This window comes from Bubalus kerabau, chromosome 3, assembly GCF_029407905.1.
Source record: "Bubalus kerabau isolate K-KA32 ecotype Philippines breed swamp buffalo chromosome 3, PCC_UOA_SB_1v2, whole genome shotgun sequence".
NCBI classification, from domain to species: Eukaryota; Metazoa; Chordata; class Mammalia; order Artiodactyla; family Bovidae; genus Bubalus; species Bubalus kerabau.
The window spans coordinates 34337621-34355166 of NC_073626.1; the positions used below are offsets into that span (position 1 = coordinate 34337621).

At 57.3% G+C, this 17546-nt stretch overlaps 2 protein-coding genes across 6 annotated transcripts; both read right to left on the minus strand.

Annotated features, from left to right (window-relative positions):
- Positions 1-1232: 1232 nt before the first annotated feature.
- Positions 1233-10981, minus strand: SLC29A1 (solute carrier family 29 member 1 (Augustine blood group)). 5 transcript variants are annotated; one of them, XM_055571307.1, is made up of 14 exons: positions 10876-10981; positions 8537-8646; positions 7227-7309; positions 5268-5349; positions 4951-5153; positions 4706-4845; positions 4347-4481; positions 4158-4255; positions 3941-4019; positions 3419-3516; positions 3086-3194; positions 2749-2834; positions 2170-2369; positions 1233-1850 (listed from the first exon to the last, which is right to left on the minus strand). In XM_055571307.1, exons 3-14 carry the CDS (start codon positions 7253-7255, stop codon positions 1739-1741), a joined length of 1371 nt encoding a protein of 456 aa, XP_055427282.1. In that variant the 5' UTR covers positions 7256-7309; positions 8537-8646; positions 10876-10981; the 3' UTR covers positions 1233-1738. The 5 variants fall into 5 exon arrangements, with proteins under 5 accessions (XP_055427282.1, XP_055427281.1, XP_055427279.1 ...); XM_055571306.1 differs by having other exon boundaries at positions 7227-7372; XM_055571304.1 differs by lacking the exon at positions 8537-8646 and having other exon boundaries at positions 10876-10947.
- Positions 10982-14843: 3862 nt separating this feature from the next.
- MYMX (myomixer, myoblast fusion factor) lies at positions 14844-16257 on the minus strand. Its single transcript, XM_055571316.1, has 2 exons — positions 16063-16257; positions 14844-15629 (listed from the first exon to the last, which is right to left on the minus strand). Exon 2 carries the CDS (start codon positions 15569-15571, stop codon positions 15317-15319), a length of 255 nt encoding a protein of 84 aa, XP_055427291.1. The 5' UTR covers positions 15572-15629; positions 16063-16257; the 3' UTR covers positions 14844-15316.
- Between the last annotated feature and the right edge of the window lie 1289 nt (positions 16258-17546).

The following is a 17546-nucleotide window of genomic DNA, read 5'->3' on the forward strand; positions in this document are numbered from 1 at the left end:
TCTTTTCAGATTATTCTGCAGCCTCATGTGTGATGGCCGCAGTAGACCTGGCTGGAGTCCTGAAAGGCCAGGCAAGAGGCAGGAAGGGGCCCAGGGAAGAAGCACAGGGTCCCTGAAGGGCTGTGGTGCTGAGGAGGGAACCCAGCAGGACTGTCCGGTGTGGGTACCATGGGTCTGTCGAGGAGAAGGAGCAGAGAAAGGGTGCGGTTTTCTCTCAGCCTCGTGACCAAAGGGCTCTGCAGGGATGAGTGAAGACTCAGGGCACCCCTTGCTTTTGAAACTGATATGAAAGGAACAATTTGTTTCCTACCAGCCTCAGATTGTGTCCTGGTTTGACGTGTACTCTGGGGTATATCTGTGGACTCCAGTTCCCCATATGATAATACTTAACTCTCCTGTTAGGACTTCAGAGCTAATCAAAGACCCTTAAAAATGTGCCAACAGCCCTTAATGAAGCCTGAAGCCTTCAATTAAATTAAACTGTCAGAAATAAAGCCCTGACACAAGTGGGGGTGTGGGGGAACGGTGGTGGTGGTGGGGGGTCAGTGTCAGCTCAGCGCCCAGAGCTCTGGTTTCACTTCCTATCAGGAAGAGCTCTTTCTGAGAAGGGGGACTCCAGTGGTATGGCCCCCTCCACCGAGGCCTCTCTCGTTCCTGAGCCACTGAACACCTCCCTAGGCCAGAGTCTGGGAAGAGAAAGGGGCCCAGCTTCAACAAGGACACACAGGCCCCTTGTTCGCCATGAAGCCTGCCTTGACTTAGGTGTCAGGGCCTAGTGCCAAGGCAGGGCAGAACCCTCCGGCTACAGCCTCTTCCTGCTGGTGGGGTGGGGGTGGGGAGGTGGAGCTGGCTGCTTTTAGACAGCTCCCTCCTCGGGCTGTGGGGTGAGGACAGAGTGGAGGGGGCGACTCTGAAGACAAAAGAAAGATGGCGCACTGTCTCCACCCCCAGGCCTCCTGAAAGGAGGAATGAAATGGCAAAAGGAAATAGCCTTTCTGCATCTCAGCCAACAGTCTGGGTGTCCTGGCTCCAGGCCTGTCTCTCTTCTGTGGCCCCAGCAGGAGGCACTGTAGTGCCTCTGAGACTAAAGAGGATCCACCCCATCCCTAATGCCTTGGACCCAGGCCCAGTGCTGGCCAAGGCCCATCTGGGTCATGCTCATCCCCCCAGACTCAGGCTGCCATCCCTCTAGCCTCTCCAGGGCGTGAAGCCATGGCTGGAGGACACAGGGAACCAGGGAGGAAAAAAAAAAGTTTATTTAATCAGGCTTTGAAGGCACCTGGTTTGAGTATAAAAAAAGGCAGTAAAATGGCAAATGTACAGGGTTCATGATGGGTAGGAACATGGAGAGGTGGGGGGAAGAGGCACATGGGGAGAAGGGGGCTGCAGAAATACCAGATTAGACTTCAGAACAAGCAGTCCTGGCCCCCGGCCACCCTTGGTACAGGCAGACATACAAGACACACAACTCACTCTCTGAGCCTAGGAACCCCTGCCCGGGCAGGCATTGGTCAGGGCCAAGAGACTGCATCCCCTCCCTTGACTCTGACCCTCCAGCCCACAGTGTCCCCATGTTCATCCACAGAGGCTGTCTCTTCGGGGCCTGGATGCCAGGCCCAGCATAGGCCATGAGCAAGCAGAAGATGGCTAGACAAGAAAACCTCCAGAGGACCCCTGCCCACCCCCAAAGGGGAAGGCAGGAGCAGGCAGCCGGTGCCATCCTGCCATCCATCCGCGGTCACACGATTGCCCGAAACAGGAAGGAGAAGACGGCCCCCAGGGCCAGGCCCAGAGACAGAAAGAAGGCCATGATGGCTCCAGCTGTCTCCGCCTCAGCCGGCTTCACTTTCCTAAAGGAGGGAGGACGAGCCGACCTTAGGACGTCCCTGACGCCAGTCCCCTGCCCAACCCAGAGCATCTCATTTTGCTGGCCCACTTGTCTTCCTCTCCCTCTTGGTGAGGGGGTGTGTACTGAGGCTGTCTCTACCTTTCCCTGGGAGCCCCTCCTCCCCTCCCATTACCTGGGCCCCGAGGGTCAGTGGGCTCCTCTCTTAGCCTGGAAATCCTGAGCTCCTCGATCAGGAGTCTCCTTCCGCCCACTCTCCCTCTGCTGAGGGTCCCCAGCTGGAGCACTAGACCCCATCCGAGGCCACCATACTCCCCACTCACTTGGGCCCAAAGCACATGCAGAGACTGGCAAGGTAGCCATTGGAGAAGGCGAAGGCAGCCATGAAGATGATGAACCAGGAGTCGTGCTCAAAGACCACTGGCAGATTGCGGCGGGGCTGGACGTTACACAGCAGCAGCAGGGGCACGAAGGCCAATCGGGCCAGTACCAGACTCGGCAGCCAGTAGCTGTCCTTCCCAGGCTGCGGGGACCAGGCCATGCCGCAGTCAGGCTGGGCCAGCCCCCGGGGCTCCATTCGGAGGCCCTCAGGATCTGAATTGAAACCTCCAAGCCTAGTTACCCTTGTAGGGTACTGATCGGGAGTGGCCATGGTAGATAGAGCCTTCTTCTGGCCATGTGCTACAGCGTGACCTGGGTGGTGGTCATCAGGGGTGTGTGTATGTTTATGTGTGTGGTCATTAAACTGTACCTCTACAACTTGTACACCTTACTATACATAGATTATGTCTCAGTTTTTTAAAAAAGCACGGTCCCCTTTCCACCGTACTTTCTTGGTTCCTCCCTGGGTGTCTCAGTCTGGACTCCCATCTCGCAGGGCTTGGTGACCCTCCTTCACTTACCCACATAGTGATGGCTGTTAGGCTCCGGCCCAGCCAGTCAAAGACATTGAAAGTCAAGAAGCAGGACACGGGAATGAAGTAGGCCTCTGGAAGACAAAGAGTAGATCAGGAGAGGGTTAGTGGGTCCAAGAAAGGCAGGATCTAGCAACCCTGACTCTCACTGGGACTTTGCTTTCCCAGCTGTGAAACGGAGAAGATGCTTCCAGGCCGGGGAAGGGTGAGTGGGCCAGCAGAGCCTGGCTGCAGAAGCGACAGCCCAGGCTCCCCTCTCCCAGGCTCCTAGCCTTGCTCCCAAGCCCCTGTCCTTCCCCATCCTGGGAACCCGTGGTTTCCTCACTCCAGGCGCTGGTGCCCGCGATGGTGGACTCAACCTCAGCTGTCACGGCAGGAAATATCCCAATGGTGATGGTGAAGACGAAGCAGACGGAGAAAGCCGGGACTAAGATCTGGAGGAAAGGGACCCTGGTCTGTGTCTTCATGGTGCTTGTACATCATTAAAGAATCAAGATTCCCCAATATACATACATGCCCGCACACATACATGCAGGAAAATCCAGGAAAGTGGCCAGTCTCCAGTCAGAAAGGGAGGGGATGAGTATGGGGTGGGAAAGAATCAGAAAAAAGGGAAGAAAGGGAGGGGTAAAAGGCAGGATGCCCCAGCCCCACATACACTTTTGAGGATAGTGCGGACAGAGTGGCTTTCCTTGGCGGGCTGAGAGCTGGGGGCCGAGAATCCGGTCTCCTCTTGGCCTGCTTTTGATTCCTCTCCTGGGGGGTGACAGGTGGTGAGAGGGTCTTCAAGTTGTAGGAGAAACAGAGCAACAGGAAATGACACAATCCCCAAAAGGGCTGGGGTCAGCTGGGGGTGGACACCCCCTTAAACCAGTGCACAGCTCCACCCAAGACTTAGCCCAGATGGCCTCCAACCCCCGCTGCCCAAGTCCTTTGGGTCCGGACCTCTCCCAGGAGTCTCAGGTCAGGTCATGCCCTGCCCAAAAATCCATAATTGCTTCCCAGTTGCATTCAAGGCCTCCCAGGATCTCCCCCAGCTTCTCTAGCCCAGCCCTCGATTACTGGTGTTACCCCCCCATCCCTCTGGCATCACTGCAGGAGGCTCATTCTTGCCCCCAGCTCATGCTGCCCCCCTGCTGAGCAGCCACCCTCCACCCCAGCTTCCTCAGGTTCTTCGGACCTTTACTAATGAGGTCCAGCTTGGTCTCCTGCTCCCCGGGCCCTTCGAGCTTGAGCTGCCGGTAATAGCGGTAGAATTCCTATCAAGGGAAGGAAGGTGGATTCAGATGCAGAATCTCCAGAGCTTCTCCCTCCCACAGGTTTCGTCCCCTTGGTCTGGAGCCCTGGACCCCCTCTCTCCCTGCCAAGAACTCCAAACCTGGGGTTCGAGTGCTCACCAGCCGTGGCAGGCCCAGATAACAGATGATGGTCAAAATGATAACTCCACAGGCTGTGATAAAATAGCCGAAGGCACTTTCCGACAGCTCAGAGCCACCTGGGGCGGAAGGTGTCAGCGATCAGAGGCCGGCCCTGTCCCCCCTCCCTGCAACCACCAGGGCGACAGGCAGGCAGATGGCAGGACTTACTGGCGATGGCGCAGATCATGGCCACGGAGGCGAAGAAGCCTGCCAAGCCCTGGCCACTCATGATGGGGGCCGTGTAGCTGGCGGGCAGGAGGCCAGCCAGGCCAAACAGACTGCCCTGCAGGATGGCGCCGAAAGCTGTGCAACAGGGGGGACAGCAGAAGGGACAGGGTAGCCGGGTTGGTCGTGGGGTCTTGGCAATTCCTGCTTGACTCCCAGTAAGTCCTGACGCTGAGCAGCCCTTTTCTTCACGCTCCTACTCCTGCTCAGGCTCTTGAATCCTCACCACCCAGAGCGAGGAAAAGATTCCTCTCTGACCAACCGTGGGACTTCTGCCCAGGTCCCCACCCAGCCCCGCTTACAGTTAATGAGCATGATCTTGAGCATGGTGATGACGAAGAAGGACAGCGCGTGTAGGGGCACCTTCACCAGGATGGCAGTGATCAGGAACACCAACAGGATGGCTATCAGGCCGCCCAGGATCCGCACAGACTGGGGGATCCTGTCGGAGAGGAGGTGGTGGCAGAGATGGGTGGTGAAGCTGGGGGCCCAGCCCAGGAAGGGCAGGAGGCACCGAAGGGGTCAGGGTGGGGGCCTGGGGGCTCACCTCTGATGCAGGAAGGAGTTGAGGCAGGTGAAGATCAGCAGAGGCACCATGGCACATAAGGTCATGACGTTGTTGAAGATGGTGCTGAGATGAGTCCGTTCTGGTGAGGGTGCCAGGGGGCTGGCCGAGGCCTGGATGTCCTTGCTTACTTCAGCAGGGCCCAAGGACATATTCTGGGACATGTCCAGGCGGTTTGTGAAATACTGTGAGGGTTGCAGAGAGGAGTGTTGGCACCTTTCGCCCTGTGCCTACAAGCGCGTATCCAGGCCCTAAATGCCCCGTGGATGAGCCCCTGGGAGCCCATTCCCACATCTCACCTTAGTGGCTGTCATGAAGAAATTCCAGGGCAGCAGCGTCCCCAGACCCAGTATGAAGAAGATAAGCCAGACGGCTTTGTACCTGGGGATGGGAGAGGAAAGTGGGGCCAGGTGACCCACCATCCCACCTTCCTTCCCAAATCAAACCTGGGGCAGCCCCACCCCCTTCCATCTCTCCAGCTGTCCCAGGGCGCAGAACATAACAGAGGAGGAGGTGGCCTGGGATGGGGAAAGGGCACAGATGAGTCCCGAGAGGGAGAGGGACCAGGGACAAAGGACCGAAGGGCATGGCCAGAAGGATCTTGGTTCTCAGTCCCAAAGACTCAGGGGACCCTGCAGGCTTGGGAACCGATGTGACCCACACATCCGCAGGTGGTTTTGGAAATCTTGCTAAAGGCTGGGGGTGGGGTGGGCGGGTGAGTGAGAAAGCAAAACACAAGTCTTCTACCCCCGCTGGGCAGGCTGGAAGTGATTACACTGTCTGGGCAGGGCTGTGTGGCTTCCCAAAGAGGAATCTGAGGTCAGGAAACTCCCAGACCATTCTGGATCTAGGAGGACAGGGATGCGGGTGTCTTGGGACAGCTAAGAAGCGAGGGAGCTGTTTTTTCCTGGCCCAGACAGAACCAGCTTTGTAGGTTGCACCACATAGAAGGCCGGGAGGGATGGGCCACGAGATGTCATCTGGGCTCCAGACTGTAAATAAGAGCCTCCCAGCCTGGGTCAGGACATTCACTTGCCCCAAGCCCTACACCTCGGGGCCTGTCTGGGATGGGACAGCTCCTCCCAGGCAGCCCTGTGGTCCCCAAATGTGTCTGCCATACTTTCCCCACTGTCCACACCTGCTGTCTTCACAGAGCTGGCAGGGACAAGCCCAGGGCAATGAGGAGACTGGTCAGGCCAGACAGCGGGGCCTGGCCCCACAGGGTGGGGGCCTGGGTGGGCGTCCCAGGTGGGCAGGTCTGAGTCCTGACAACTGCAGCCCCCTCCCACCTCCCTCCTATAGTCCCCACCCTGAGGAAGAGAGGTGAGGCCTGGATTCAGAGGCCCAAATGAAAGGAGCAACTCTCAGCCACGGTCCCACAGGATAGGGACCCAGTGTGGGGCCACTGGAGAAGGCAGAGGGGTTCACAGAGGGCTGCCACCGGAACGGGGGTGCTAGGATGGGGTGGCAGGCAGCCTGGGAACGAAGGACACCAGGAGGGATCCAACCAAACAACCCCTAGGGCCTGTACTTACTATGTCTCCTTAAATTCCCTCCCATCCAAATAAACCTCACCTCTGCTTCACAAGTGGGAGGCAGTCCCAGAGAGAGAAAGCTAAGTGCCTAAGATCCCACCGCCAGAAGTGGTCTTCGGCACAGAGGGCTGGGATAAGCAGGGGACGGGGCTGTGGGACTGCGATGGAAAGATGTTTTGGGCACCAGGCACGGCTTCATCAACTTTCTTGGGGTCTAGACTCCTGGAAGAACTTGAATCCAGCTACGGTCTCTTCCCCCAGAACACACACGCATGGCCACAGCTGTGGGTCTAACTGGACGGAAGTCCTAGGCTCCGGAGGTGGGGAAGTGAGAGGGAGGTCAGAGCGAGGACCAGGGCGGGCCAAAGTCATCTGAGGCCAAGGCCAGCTCTGTCCGATGGCCAGCCTGGGAATGAGGGGTGCTGCCAAATATCTCCCCACGCTGCTGGCCGGAGGAGCCGGAAGCTGCCGAAGAGCAACACTGGGAACTCCAACAGGCCAGGGAGGGGCCGCCACCACCACCCTGGGCCTCCCTGGAGACACTGCTCTCAGCACCCAGCCACAACAAGCAGGACCCCCTGATGCAAATGTGACTCGTGCTACCTGACTGGAAGGCTCATCGTCAGTGGCAATCCCAAATCCCAAAGGATACAGCATCCAGTCCCCCATGAAGACCCATTCCCACTCCCCTGGATCCGCAGCCCAGGTCTCCCTCCCCGGTACCTGTCCTGAGGCTGGTGACTGGTTGTCATGGTGATGGCAGTCTTGGTTATGCCTGGCTGACAGCTTCTTCCCTCCGGTGCTCGCTGGGGGCAGAAGCAGTGTGAGGCCCGGTCGTGGCCCTGCTTCCCTACAGGCCTCTTCAGACACTTGGTGGGGGTGGGCAGGCAGGTGGGTGAAGAGGGCCGGGCAGACAGAGCGGGCAGGCTGTAGGGTCCCGAAGGCCCCGCTCCTGCCCCTGCCTCTCAAGGCTGCTCCTTTTGACCCCCTTGGGCCGGTCCTGCTGAGCCCCCCTGCCTGCTCAGACGCTACCTGGCTCCCGGCCTGGCCTGGCCACTGCCTCCGCTATTTTTATCCAGCAGCCGAGGCTGTCTGTGAGCAGGAAAACAGGGGCGGGTAGAGAGCAGGCAAGGAGGAGGAGGAGGAAGTATGGCTGAGAGGGAGGGAAAAAAACAGGCAAAGGCATGAGGAGGGTCATGAGAGGATAAGAGGGGTCAGGGACAGTGACAACGATGGAAGTGGGGAAAGAGGAGGGAAACAGTAAAGAGATAAGGGGGAAGAGGGAGGGCGGGAGGAGGACGCAAAACAAACAGATCTGCAGCAGCAGCAGCAGCCTCAGGCATGATGACCAGGCCAGCCAGAGAGGCCGGCCTGCCTGCCTGCCTCCCTCCCAGGGCAGCCTCCTTCCCTGGGGCTCTCCCTCTGATCTCTCTGGGCTTTCCCGAGGAGCCCTTGGGCTCATGGCTAGGGCGGGCTCTGGAGAGCCTGTCCCCACTGCAGGCACCCCAGATGCCAGCCTCTCTGTGGGTGGCACCTTAACCATCCTTTCCAGCCAATGCTCAGGGGCTTCCTGGTTCCTGGCCCATTTTCCAGGAAAACACTTTAGGATGCGTTTGGGGACATAGCCGCTTCCTTGACCCCTGGGGACATCCCATCTCCCCCTCCCCACCCCCACTGGGTTTCTCTCTGACTCATTCCCAGGCCCCTGGCTTCTTCCCCTTTCTGAGAGCAAAGTTGGAGGCAAGATGGAGGGATGGGAGCGCGGGCCTGCCCAGTCCCCAGCCTCCTCACTTCGTACCCCTTCCTCGCTCCCTGCTCAGGAGGGGTGGGGGGTGGGGGGGTGGGGGGAGCGTGGCCCCCTGGAACTAGGAGAGGAACCAGCTTTCCCTTGGATGGCATGGAAAGCCAGGCAGGGGTGGGCGGGCCTGTCCCCCACGTGCCAGCTCTGGTGCGAGCTCTGGTGCGAGCTCTGGAACCAGCTCTGCCGTTCTGGGTGAGGACTGGCTTCCTTGCCCACCTGGACCAGCACTCACTGGATGCCCAGACTTGCCAGCAGAAGGGTCGGGGCAGAGGGGGCCCGGGCGGTCTGTGGGAGGTGGTCCTAGCTCAGAGGCAGGTGGCAGGTCTTGTCCATGGGCTCCTTCTGAATAAGGGTCCAGAGTGAAAATTGCGGCAGCGGGCGTATCGGCAGAGAACCCCCCAGGTCCTGCCGAGGGACGTAGCACCTCCATTCTGAGAAGCCTTCTCAACTAACACAGCCAGGGAGATAAAACCCAGCCCTTATCTCCCACTAGCAGTCTCAGCAGGGGAGCTGAGGGGGTGGGTCAACTCCCAGGTACAGCCAGTACTCCAGGCCCCAGCCTGAGATGGACAGCCCTGGGGACTCTGAGAAAGGACCTGGACAGGCCTTTCTGCTCCTCCCCAAAATTCCTCTCCACCCCTCCCTGCGTCAACTCCAGCCTCTCCAAAGGCCTTCCTCCCCTCCTCCCCCAACCACATCTGGACGATGATAGCACAGGGAGGGGAGAGGCAGACCCAGACACCCCAGAAGGAGGCAGACAGCTTCTTTCACTCTTCCTTCCTTTCCACAGATATTTACCTAGGACCCCTGCATGCCAGCCAGGCAATGTTCTAGGCACTTGGGAGACTGGTGAATGACAGTTTTTACATTTTCTAGAAGGATGGGGGGGCGGGCAGTGAGAGGGCTCTACTCTGGGGGGTGGGCAGAGGAGGTGAGAGACTCATGTTTTCTCTTAGGTAGAAGGAGGGAAACCCCAGCTTCTCACTTCGGCCAACCCTGTTCTCTACCCACAGGCAAGATTCCAGGTAGTAAAGAGCAGGTACAGTTTCAACACAGGTGGAGACTGGGGTGGCGGACCAAGTATCTCCTCTTTCTCAGGAAAATCTGTTTTAGGCTCAGGAGTATTCCTTTCTGCCCTCTGGCCCTCCTCTTCACCGCCCCCAGCCCCACCCTCCCCCATCCCCCCTACCCCCGTCAGCTACACCCCTACTCTCTGCTGTCTCCAACCCCAGCCCTGAGCACAACTCAACTCCAGGGGCAGCCCACTCCTCCTGCCCACATCCTGAAGACCAGTCACCCCTTTGGCTTTTGTCTGCCTTGGCCCAATCAGGGATTTGATACCAGTTCAGAACATCTGGTTTCCCTCCAGCCATGCCCTGGCCTGCCCAGATGGGGCCCTGATAGCAGCCACCAAACGGCACCTCCCTGGCCCCCTGGCCCCCAACACCTCTCACCCACGCCAGCTTCTAGAGACATCTCTGTGGTAGCATCAAATTCACCACTTCCACGGATCCCATATGGGGCAGCCACCACCTGCAGATACCCTCTCTGGCCCTTGGCTGCCTTCACAACCACCATAAACTCATATAGATTGTCTCCATTGAACAGATGAGGACAGCTGAAGTTCAGAATGGTTGAATCATTTGCCTAAGGCAACAGAGCTAGCGAAAGAGTGAGTTGGAATTCAAAACTCAATGTGAAGTTTACTCTAGGCTCCTTCCGGGGAGGGGAGGGAGGTTTAAAGGCAGCTTCCCAGCCAGCCTCATATACTGGGAGGTGGAGTAACTCTACTCCAACTAAGGGGTTAAAAAATAAGGTGGGGGTCAGGTCATCTCCAGTGTGACTTGTGTCGGGTGTAAGGTGCTCCCCCACCCCATTACACACACATCCTGGCAGAGAGCTCACACAGGCAGGAAGGCAAGGCAAGAGGATCTGGAGGTGACCGTGACCGAGAGGAACGGGCAAAGGAGTGGCCCCAACAGGGGTGAGGGGCAGGGGTGGAAGCAGCCTTCATCCACCACAGCTCTCCCCTGGGAAGAAAATCTGGGACGTCCTTTTAGGTGAAGCAAAGGTGTTCTCTCTGGGAATAAACGAGGACGCGCCCAGGAAAGGAAGGAGGGAGGCCAGGTACAAGGGTTCGGCCAATAAGAGGCGGGGTAAAGAGGCAGCGCCTCCATCTCTATTCCGCGTGCTCTCCTGGCTATTCCCCGCACCCGGAGCAGTTAACGGTGCGGCCACTCTCCGGTACCAACGACGAGATTAACCTTCAACTCGCCTGCCTCTTGGGGAGGTCAGCTCGGCGACAGGCGGTTCCAGGCCCGGTAGCCAGGTCGTCCCCGCCTGCTGGGGTCCAGGTCCCCGCACAGTAACCCTACGCCCGGGCCCCGGCGCGCCACGTGCCACGCGGCTCCGCACGGGGGCCCCACCCGGCAGCCCCCAGTCCCGGCGGCGCAGCTGCCAGGCCCAACCTCCCTGCCCGAGTGGCAGCAGGCAAAAGCGGCGCGCCTTCCGCCCCGGCGACCCCCGGCCCCCGCGCCGTTTCCCGATCCCCTCCCACCCCCCGGGCAGCACCTGCTGGGAAGGAGTCCTCCCGCGTGGAGGTCTGCGCGCTCTCCCGGGCAGCTTCCCGCGCCCGCGCGAGCACATTCAAACCCGCCCTCCGCTTGCCCCGCCCCGGCGCGCCCCCGCCCACGTCCGCTCCCCCTAGCTCGCCGCGGCCCCGCCCCCGCCCCGCCCCCCGCACGTCAGCCCAGAGCCACGAGGGACCCCCAAACCCGAGACCCCGTACCTGACTGGCCCACACTTTGTACTATTTCTATAGACTGGACTTCTGGGGCCCCTGCCCCGCCAAACGCTGCCCCATCACGGAGTGTATCCCTGGTCTCCTCGCTGGGGTTACACAAACTCCTACACGGCCGTCTCGGGACTCTCCCAGCGACAATCCTGCTCAGGCAGATCCGGAGCCCCCTACCCCCACCACCGCCCGGTCCAAACACCGTCTCAAATGTTCCATTATGGCTCGCGAAGCTGCCTCCTACATACACCGCTCTCACACCGCACATTTTTCCTTCCAGCGCCCCCTTCCCTTTTCAGTGTCACTTTCTTCGTTTGGAATTATCCTCTCAGTTCCCATGCCGGGGCATCCCTCTGACCGAATCAGTATGATGTGTGACCAGGGTTTTCCCACCTCTAACACTTACAGATCCGCTCACACTTTAGAGAGATATGTGTGTAGGGGGTGGAGGAGAATGTTGGGGGTGGGGTGGCAGCCCTACCGTAGCCCTCTCATGATTCACCCTTTCTAAATCCAGAACTTTGGAAAAGCTAAGGCACTTCTGGGAACAGGAAAAGCCTTACATCCTGAGTGAATCTGTAATCCTGATACTCAGGGAGTATCAGGAAGCTTTGCTGAGCCCCACATCCTCCCAGTCTGAGGAGGAAGAGGGTGGGCACGCTGAGGGATGATTGGTCCTTCCTGTACCTGCAAGGAAGGAGGAAGGATTCCCTCCTTTTTGGTTGGTCAGTAAATCTGGGGGGACAGGGGAATCACTGCTCCTGCAGCAGCCTTCAGTACAGGGGGACAATCGAAAGGCTAGAGAGATGCTGAGGACAGAAAATCCAGTCCCGTCCCACTCTCTTAACCCAATTACCCAAGAGGCCTTTACCCTGGAGAAAGTCACAGACACTAATTAACAATTAGCAGTACTAACATCATAGGGATAAGGGAGAGTCACACCCTCTCTCCAGTGAACAGACTGGGCTTTGAGGCAAAGGGTAATTTTTCTTCTTAGGACTGATCGGTGGATTCAACCCAAGATACTCGGAAGAGCTGTTGCCAGCCTACTGGCTCAGGGACCCACAGAGACATGACACACAGTCAGCCCCTGGCCTTAACCAGCAGAGGGCAGGAAGAGGGGTATGAGTAGTGTTTTTCTAGGCACTGCCCCACAGCTTGAGGGCAGCTTCATGTCTGGGTCTCCCCCACTGCACTCCTACCCTGTGTTTGTCCAGCCTCTCTCTACCTCTCCAGGCCCTCCTCTCCCCTTTTTCTTGGCCCCTGTCTCTCTCCGCATCCTCATTTCCCGTCTCTGAGCCTGTGGGGGTGGCAGGCTTTAGTGGCCAAATGGATCCGGCATCAATAGCCAGGCTGGTAGCCAGTGGCTGCAGCTGTGTGCAAAGGGGGCTGTAAGCGTAAAGAGATTGGGAGGAAGTGGTGAGGGTCCCAGACCAGACAGGGGAAGGCTGGTTCTCCTCCCCACCCCCGCTGAAGCCTAGCCTGCTAGTAGATGTCAACAGGCAGGGCTGTTATTGCTGGACAGAAGCCTGTCTGGCACTCTCCTTGCCTGGGCCCCCAGCCAGCACCCACACCCCTCCAGCACCACCTCTCTATGCAGGGATGGTTGCTGAGGGCCAGGGCCCTCTGCTGGACAGCCTCAGAGCCCAATTCACAGTGGCCTGTGCCCACTAGGCCAGTGCTTGTCATTCGCTGCCCAATCTTTTGGGTCCCTCAGGTCCCGGGTACAGGAGTAGGGTGTGAAGCGCTGATCTAGCTGCACCCCCATCCCCACCCGATCCCGTGCCTCTGTGAGGCTGTGACCTGTGACTCCCTCCTCCCCCTTCCAGGCCCCAAGGGTGCCTCATCACCTCACACACACACAGTCCTATCTCTTCCTAGCCCTGCCTCCATCTGTGTTTGCTGTGTTTGCTTGGCTCTGCACTTTGTCGCCAACGTGGCTCATGACTGTATGTTCTCAGTTGTGTTTGTGAGTGTATCTCCATGGCCTTGTGGCAGGGCTGGGGCCAGAGAGAGGCCAAAGAGGCAACTTGTCTGAGGTACAATATATAAGGGGAGCTCAAATATTCCAGAATCCGGATAATGTTTTAATACTATATATATATATATATATATATATATTTTTTTTTAAATCAAAGTGAATGCAAGAAACAAAAATCCATGACGAACAAAATATCAGCTAAGATGAAGACAGAATCAAGCCCTTTCAGTAAGATACCTCAAGTCCCTCACTTTCCTTACTGGGTGTGTAAGGGGGTCAGGGTTCAAGAAGACTGAACTTGGTTTTCCAGCTTCATATCTCAAACATCTGCCTCATCCTTTGCTCCGAATTCTCTGACCCTGGACACATCTGCAAGTGATTAGGGGAGGGCAGTTATCTCACCACGGCCTCCAAAGTCTGGGGAAATGACCTCCGCCAGAAACCGCAGATGCAAACTCCGTTAATTTCCACCCACCCATCCACGATAGCCCTGCCCACTCCGTTCTCCGCCCCGCCCCGCCCCGCCCGCCGGGGAAACAGCAGGCCCCGCCCCCCGCTGCGCCGCCGCTGCCCGCCTTTGCTGCCCCGCGCACCTGCTGGGACTTCCCAGGGGGCCTCCGGTGTCGGGGATCGGGGACGGAAGTTCCCGGGCCAGTTGGCCCCTGGTTCCCGTTTGGCCTCCTCCATGCGGGACTGGTGTCGTCGCCATGGCCGGAAACTGCAGACCACTCCGGGTCTGACTCGTCTGTGCCACCGGGCGGGGAAGGGGCTGCAACGCACTACCCCGGCGTCCGCCCCGCGCACGGTTGCAGACTCCCAAGAGAGGAGCTCTCCGGGAGGCCAGAGGGAGGAGAAGCCTGGAGCGGGCTGAATAAATAAGGCGCCCGGGGCCTTGGAAGGGACCAGGGGTTCGAATCCCCTTCATCCCGCCCCTCCCCCAGGCCACCTTTCTGAGTGGGCGGCGGGGGGTGGGGGGTGCGAGCACGTGCACTGGCTTTTGATGACCCCTGGAGGAAGCAGATGGTGTCCGGGTGTAGGGAAGCAGGGCCTGGCGCAAAGCCCCGCGGGGCCGGATTGGGGGCCCACAGCTCTGATCTGGAGTCTTTCCCCCAGGCCAGCCTTCTGATGGGGTGTGCAGACAGGATGAGGGTCCTGCAAGGGGCTTGTCGCCTGTGGTCCTCACTTTACCGCCTTGAACCGGAAGCCCAGGGCTGGGTGGAGGCGGGTAGGAGTGGGGAGCGTTGCAGGAGAATAGTAAGCAAAGTATCTGGAGGCAGGTTTGCAAAATGCCTCTGACAATTCTTGTTTGAGATCCCTCCAGGGGCCTCCCACTGGAGAGAAGAAATGAAGAGGTGAATTCCTCAGATTACCCTGTGCCCCCTAGATCCCATCCTGGGCAGAGTACCCCTCAGGGGTATGCATCTCTAGTCCGCTTCTGGGGGGGAGGGGGTTGCTGCCCACAGGGTCCCTCCAAAAACAAATCTCCCTCTTCCCTCACCACTAGCTAAGAAGAGTGTTCACACTCGCCGGAGGACATTAACCTCCTTACCCTGAGCTGCCAGCAAGACCCAAGACTGCTGACTCCCAGTGTGAGACATTCAAGTTAGAAAGAGAAACAGCTTCCAGGGCATTGGGACTGAGAGGGACAATAACAGAGGTAGCAAAAGGAAGGCTTGAGGTGTTCCCCCACCCGTCTCTGGACAGTTTCGACCGTCCTGCAGTGCAGGAGTGTGACAGGACTGTCAAAGGCATCCTAAGAATTAAAGGTAACAAATATTTATTGAGCCCCTATTGCATACTGGGCTTTGGGGGCAGGACTAACTCCCTAGTAGGGAACCAAGTTCTTATTATTTGGGAAATCTCAAACCAGAGACAGTCTGGATTAGCCGAATTGTCCATTGTCCCAGGGTTAAGCATTGTCCCTCATTGGACCTCCTCTCTCCATTTGCCTGGGGGTGGGGGTAGAGGAGGAGTATCAGTACCCCTCCCACCAGAGGCAAGTTCTTGGGAAGAATGCTGGGAGGAAGGGACGGTGATCTGTTTTCTGGAAACAGAGGATCCCTCCAATCCTTTCTGCTGGGAGGTGGGGGGCACGTCCTAGCTGGACCCCTCTCATGCTCAGTCCCCCACCACGTCTTCTGTCCACTGGGCAGGCTGCAGTCAGTGATGGGGCCAGGACTGTCTTATTCCGAAATAAAGCATTTTAGGGGGCACAGCTGCTACCAGGATTCATGGGCTCATTTTTGGGAGGCTAGCCTCTCCCTCCTCTCCAGGCGGGCCACTCTGGAAGCCTCCCCGGCGTCCGGCGGGCGTCTCTGACTGAGGACGAACAACAGACAGCCCAGCAAAGCCTCTCGCAAATCCTGGGAGCCCAGGCGGCGGGCCAGCCGGCGCAGCAGGGGCAGGAGGTGCTGGCGGGCCAGGCGGGCAGCGGGCAGCAGCAGGCGGGCCAACAGCGTGCGGAGCAGCAGCGGAAGCAGAGGAGTGGGCATGGCTGGCAACTTGCAAGGCGATCCAGACTCCAGGCTCTCCTTTCTGCTCCCTTCTCACCTGGCAAAGACACAAGGAGGTGGGCAGGAGTAGACTCCTGCTTCAGTTTACACCCGCCAGCCCCCAGATCTCAGTTCATGGGTCGTTTTAGCTTTCTGGAAGCCCTTTCTCTGGAAAGGGTGGCTGGGGCCGGAGGATTCTCATCATAGCGCGGATGGAGACGGAGTCAAGGCAAGAGTGAAGCCCGCGCTGGGACCTCCAGCTTGCCATTCCCAGCCTCTGGGGCTCCTACTGTCCCTGGAATCCTCCCTTCCGTCAGTCACCCTCTCCTGCACACCCTCAGTCACCTGGCATTCCCTAACCCCTCTCCCTCAATCCAGCAGGAATTCTTCCCTAGACAATTCTAAGTTCTCTTTTCAACCTTGATCCAACCAGACCTGACACTTCCTTCCCTCCCAGTTCCCCACCCCCACCCATGGGCAGCAGCTCTCACCAGTCAGAACTGCTGCTCTGCATCAATGTCTGGCTGAATTTGCCTGTAGGGGCCACATCTTCACTGAACACTACACAGGGCTGCCCCACCCAGCTCAGCCCCACCCAGAACAGCTTAGGGAGAGACAACTGTGTTCTGGTATCTGATAGGTGAAGGGAGGGGGCAGCTGGGCTGGAAGAAGAGATGCAGTAATTTCTCCTACTACCGGATGCAGACCTCAGAGTCTAGACCCAGACTGCACTTTCTAATGGTGTGATCTGAGGCACAGTGATTCTTCTAGGTTCCAGGCTCCTTATCTGTTACCTCAATAATTGGGAGGAATAACTGGAATGGGACAATGTATGAGACCCACCGACCCAAACCTCAGAAGTAAAAAGGCTGCAACCCACACACCGGGCATGCTCAGGGCGGCCCAGACAGAGAATAGGACTGGGGCAGGCATTGTGGGCTGTCTCCTGGGGAGTGGAGAAGTGGGGTCAGAGTCCATATCATAGCTGGACACAGCTGGGTGGAACTCCCACTCAGGGATGGGAAGAGGCATACCCATGTCAGGACCTTCTCCACATTTTTCTCTGGAAGGTTAAATGGAGTTCCATGAGATAGCCAGGTAGAGACGGTCCAGATTTGTTTTATTTTGTTTTTAAATACCTCATACTGACGTGCACATTGCTATATTTGAAATAGATAGCCAACAACCATCCGCTGTATAGCACAGGAAACTCTACTCAATGCTCCATAATAACCTAAATGGGAAAAAAATTGAAAAAGAATTTTTTTGTATATGTATACGTATATATATATTCAGGTATACACTTTGCTGTACAACCAAAACTAAGACAATATTCTTAATCAACTATACTCCAATATAAAATAAAAAAATTTTTAAATAGTACATAAGATAAATACCTCATTCTTCTACTTCCTAAAATTGGTATAATTTCTGCCTTGATGGACTCAGATGAGATAATGGCCATGAAAGTGTTTTGTAGAATAAGGACATGGGAATATGATCGTTTATCAACCTGTCACCACCCACCATTAGCATCATCATGATCTCCACGTCTCCACCATCAACAACCTTGAAGACAGAAAACTTTCAGTTTTGTCAATAAGGTCTGTCCTCCTTCTACCCAGAGGAAGCAAGGAGTGGGGGACAGCTAGAGTACAGATGTATAAATGTGGTCTTCCTTTCCTTCCTGTGCCTTCCTGTCCCTTCCAGAGGAGTTGTGCTGGTCAGTGTCTTCCCTGGACTACGGTTGGGACATGTATTGAGTACATGTGTGTGTCATGCCTGTGAGTTCATTTTGTTGTTTTTCAGTCACTCAGTTGTGTCTGACTCTTTGTGACCCCATGGACTGCAGCATGCCAGGCTTCCCTGTCCTTCATCATCTCCTGGAGTTTGCTCAAACTCATGTCCATTGAGTTGGTGATGCCATCCAACCATCTCATCTTCTCTTGCCCCTTTCTCCTCCACCCTCAACTTT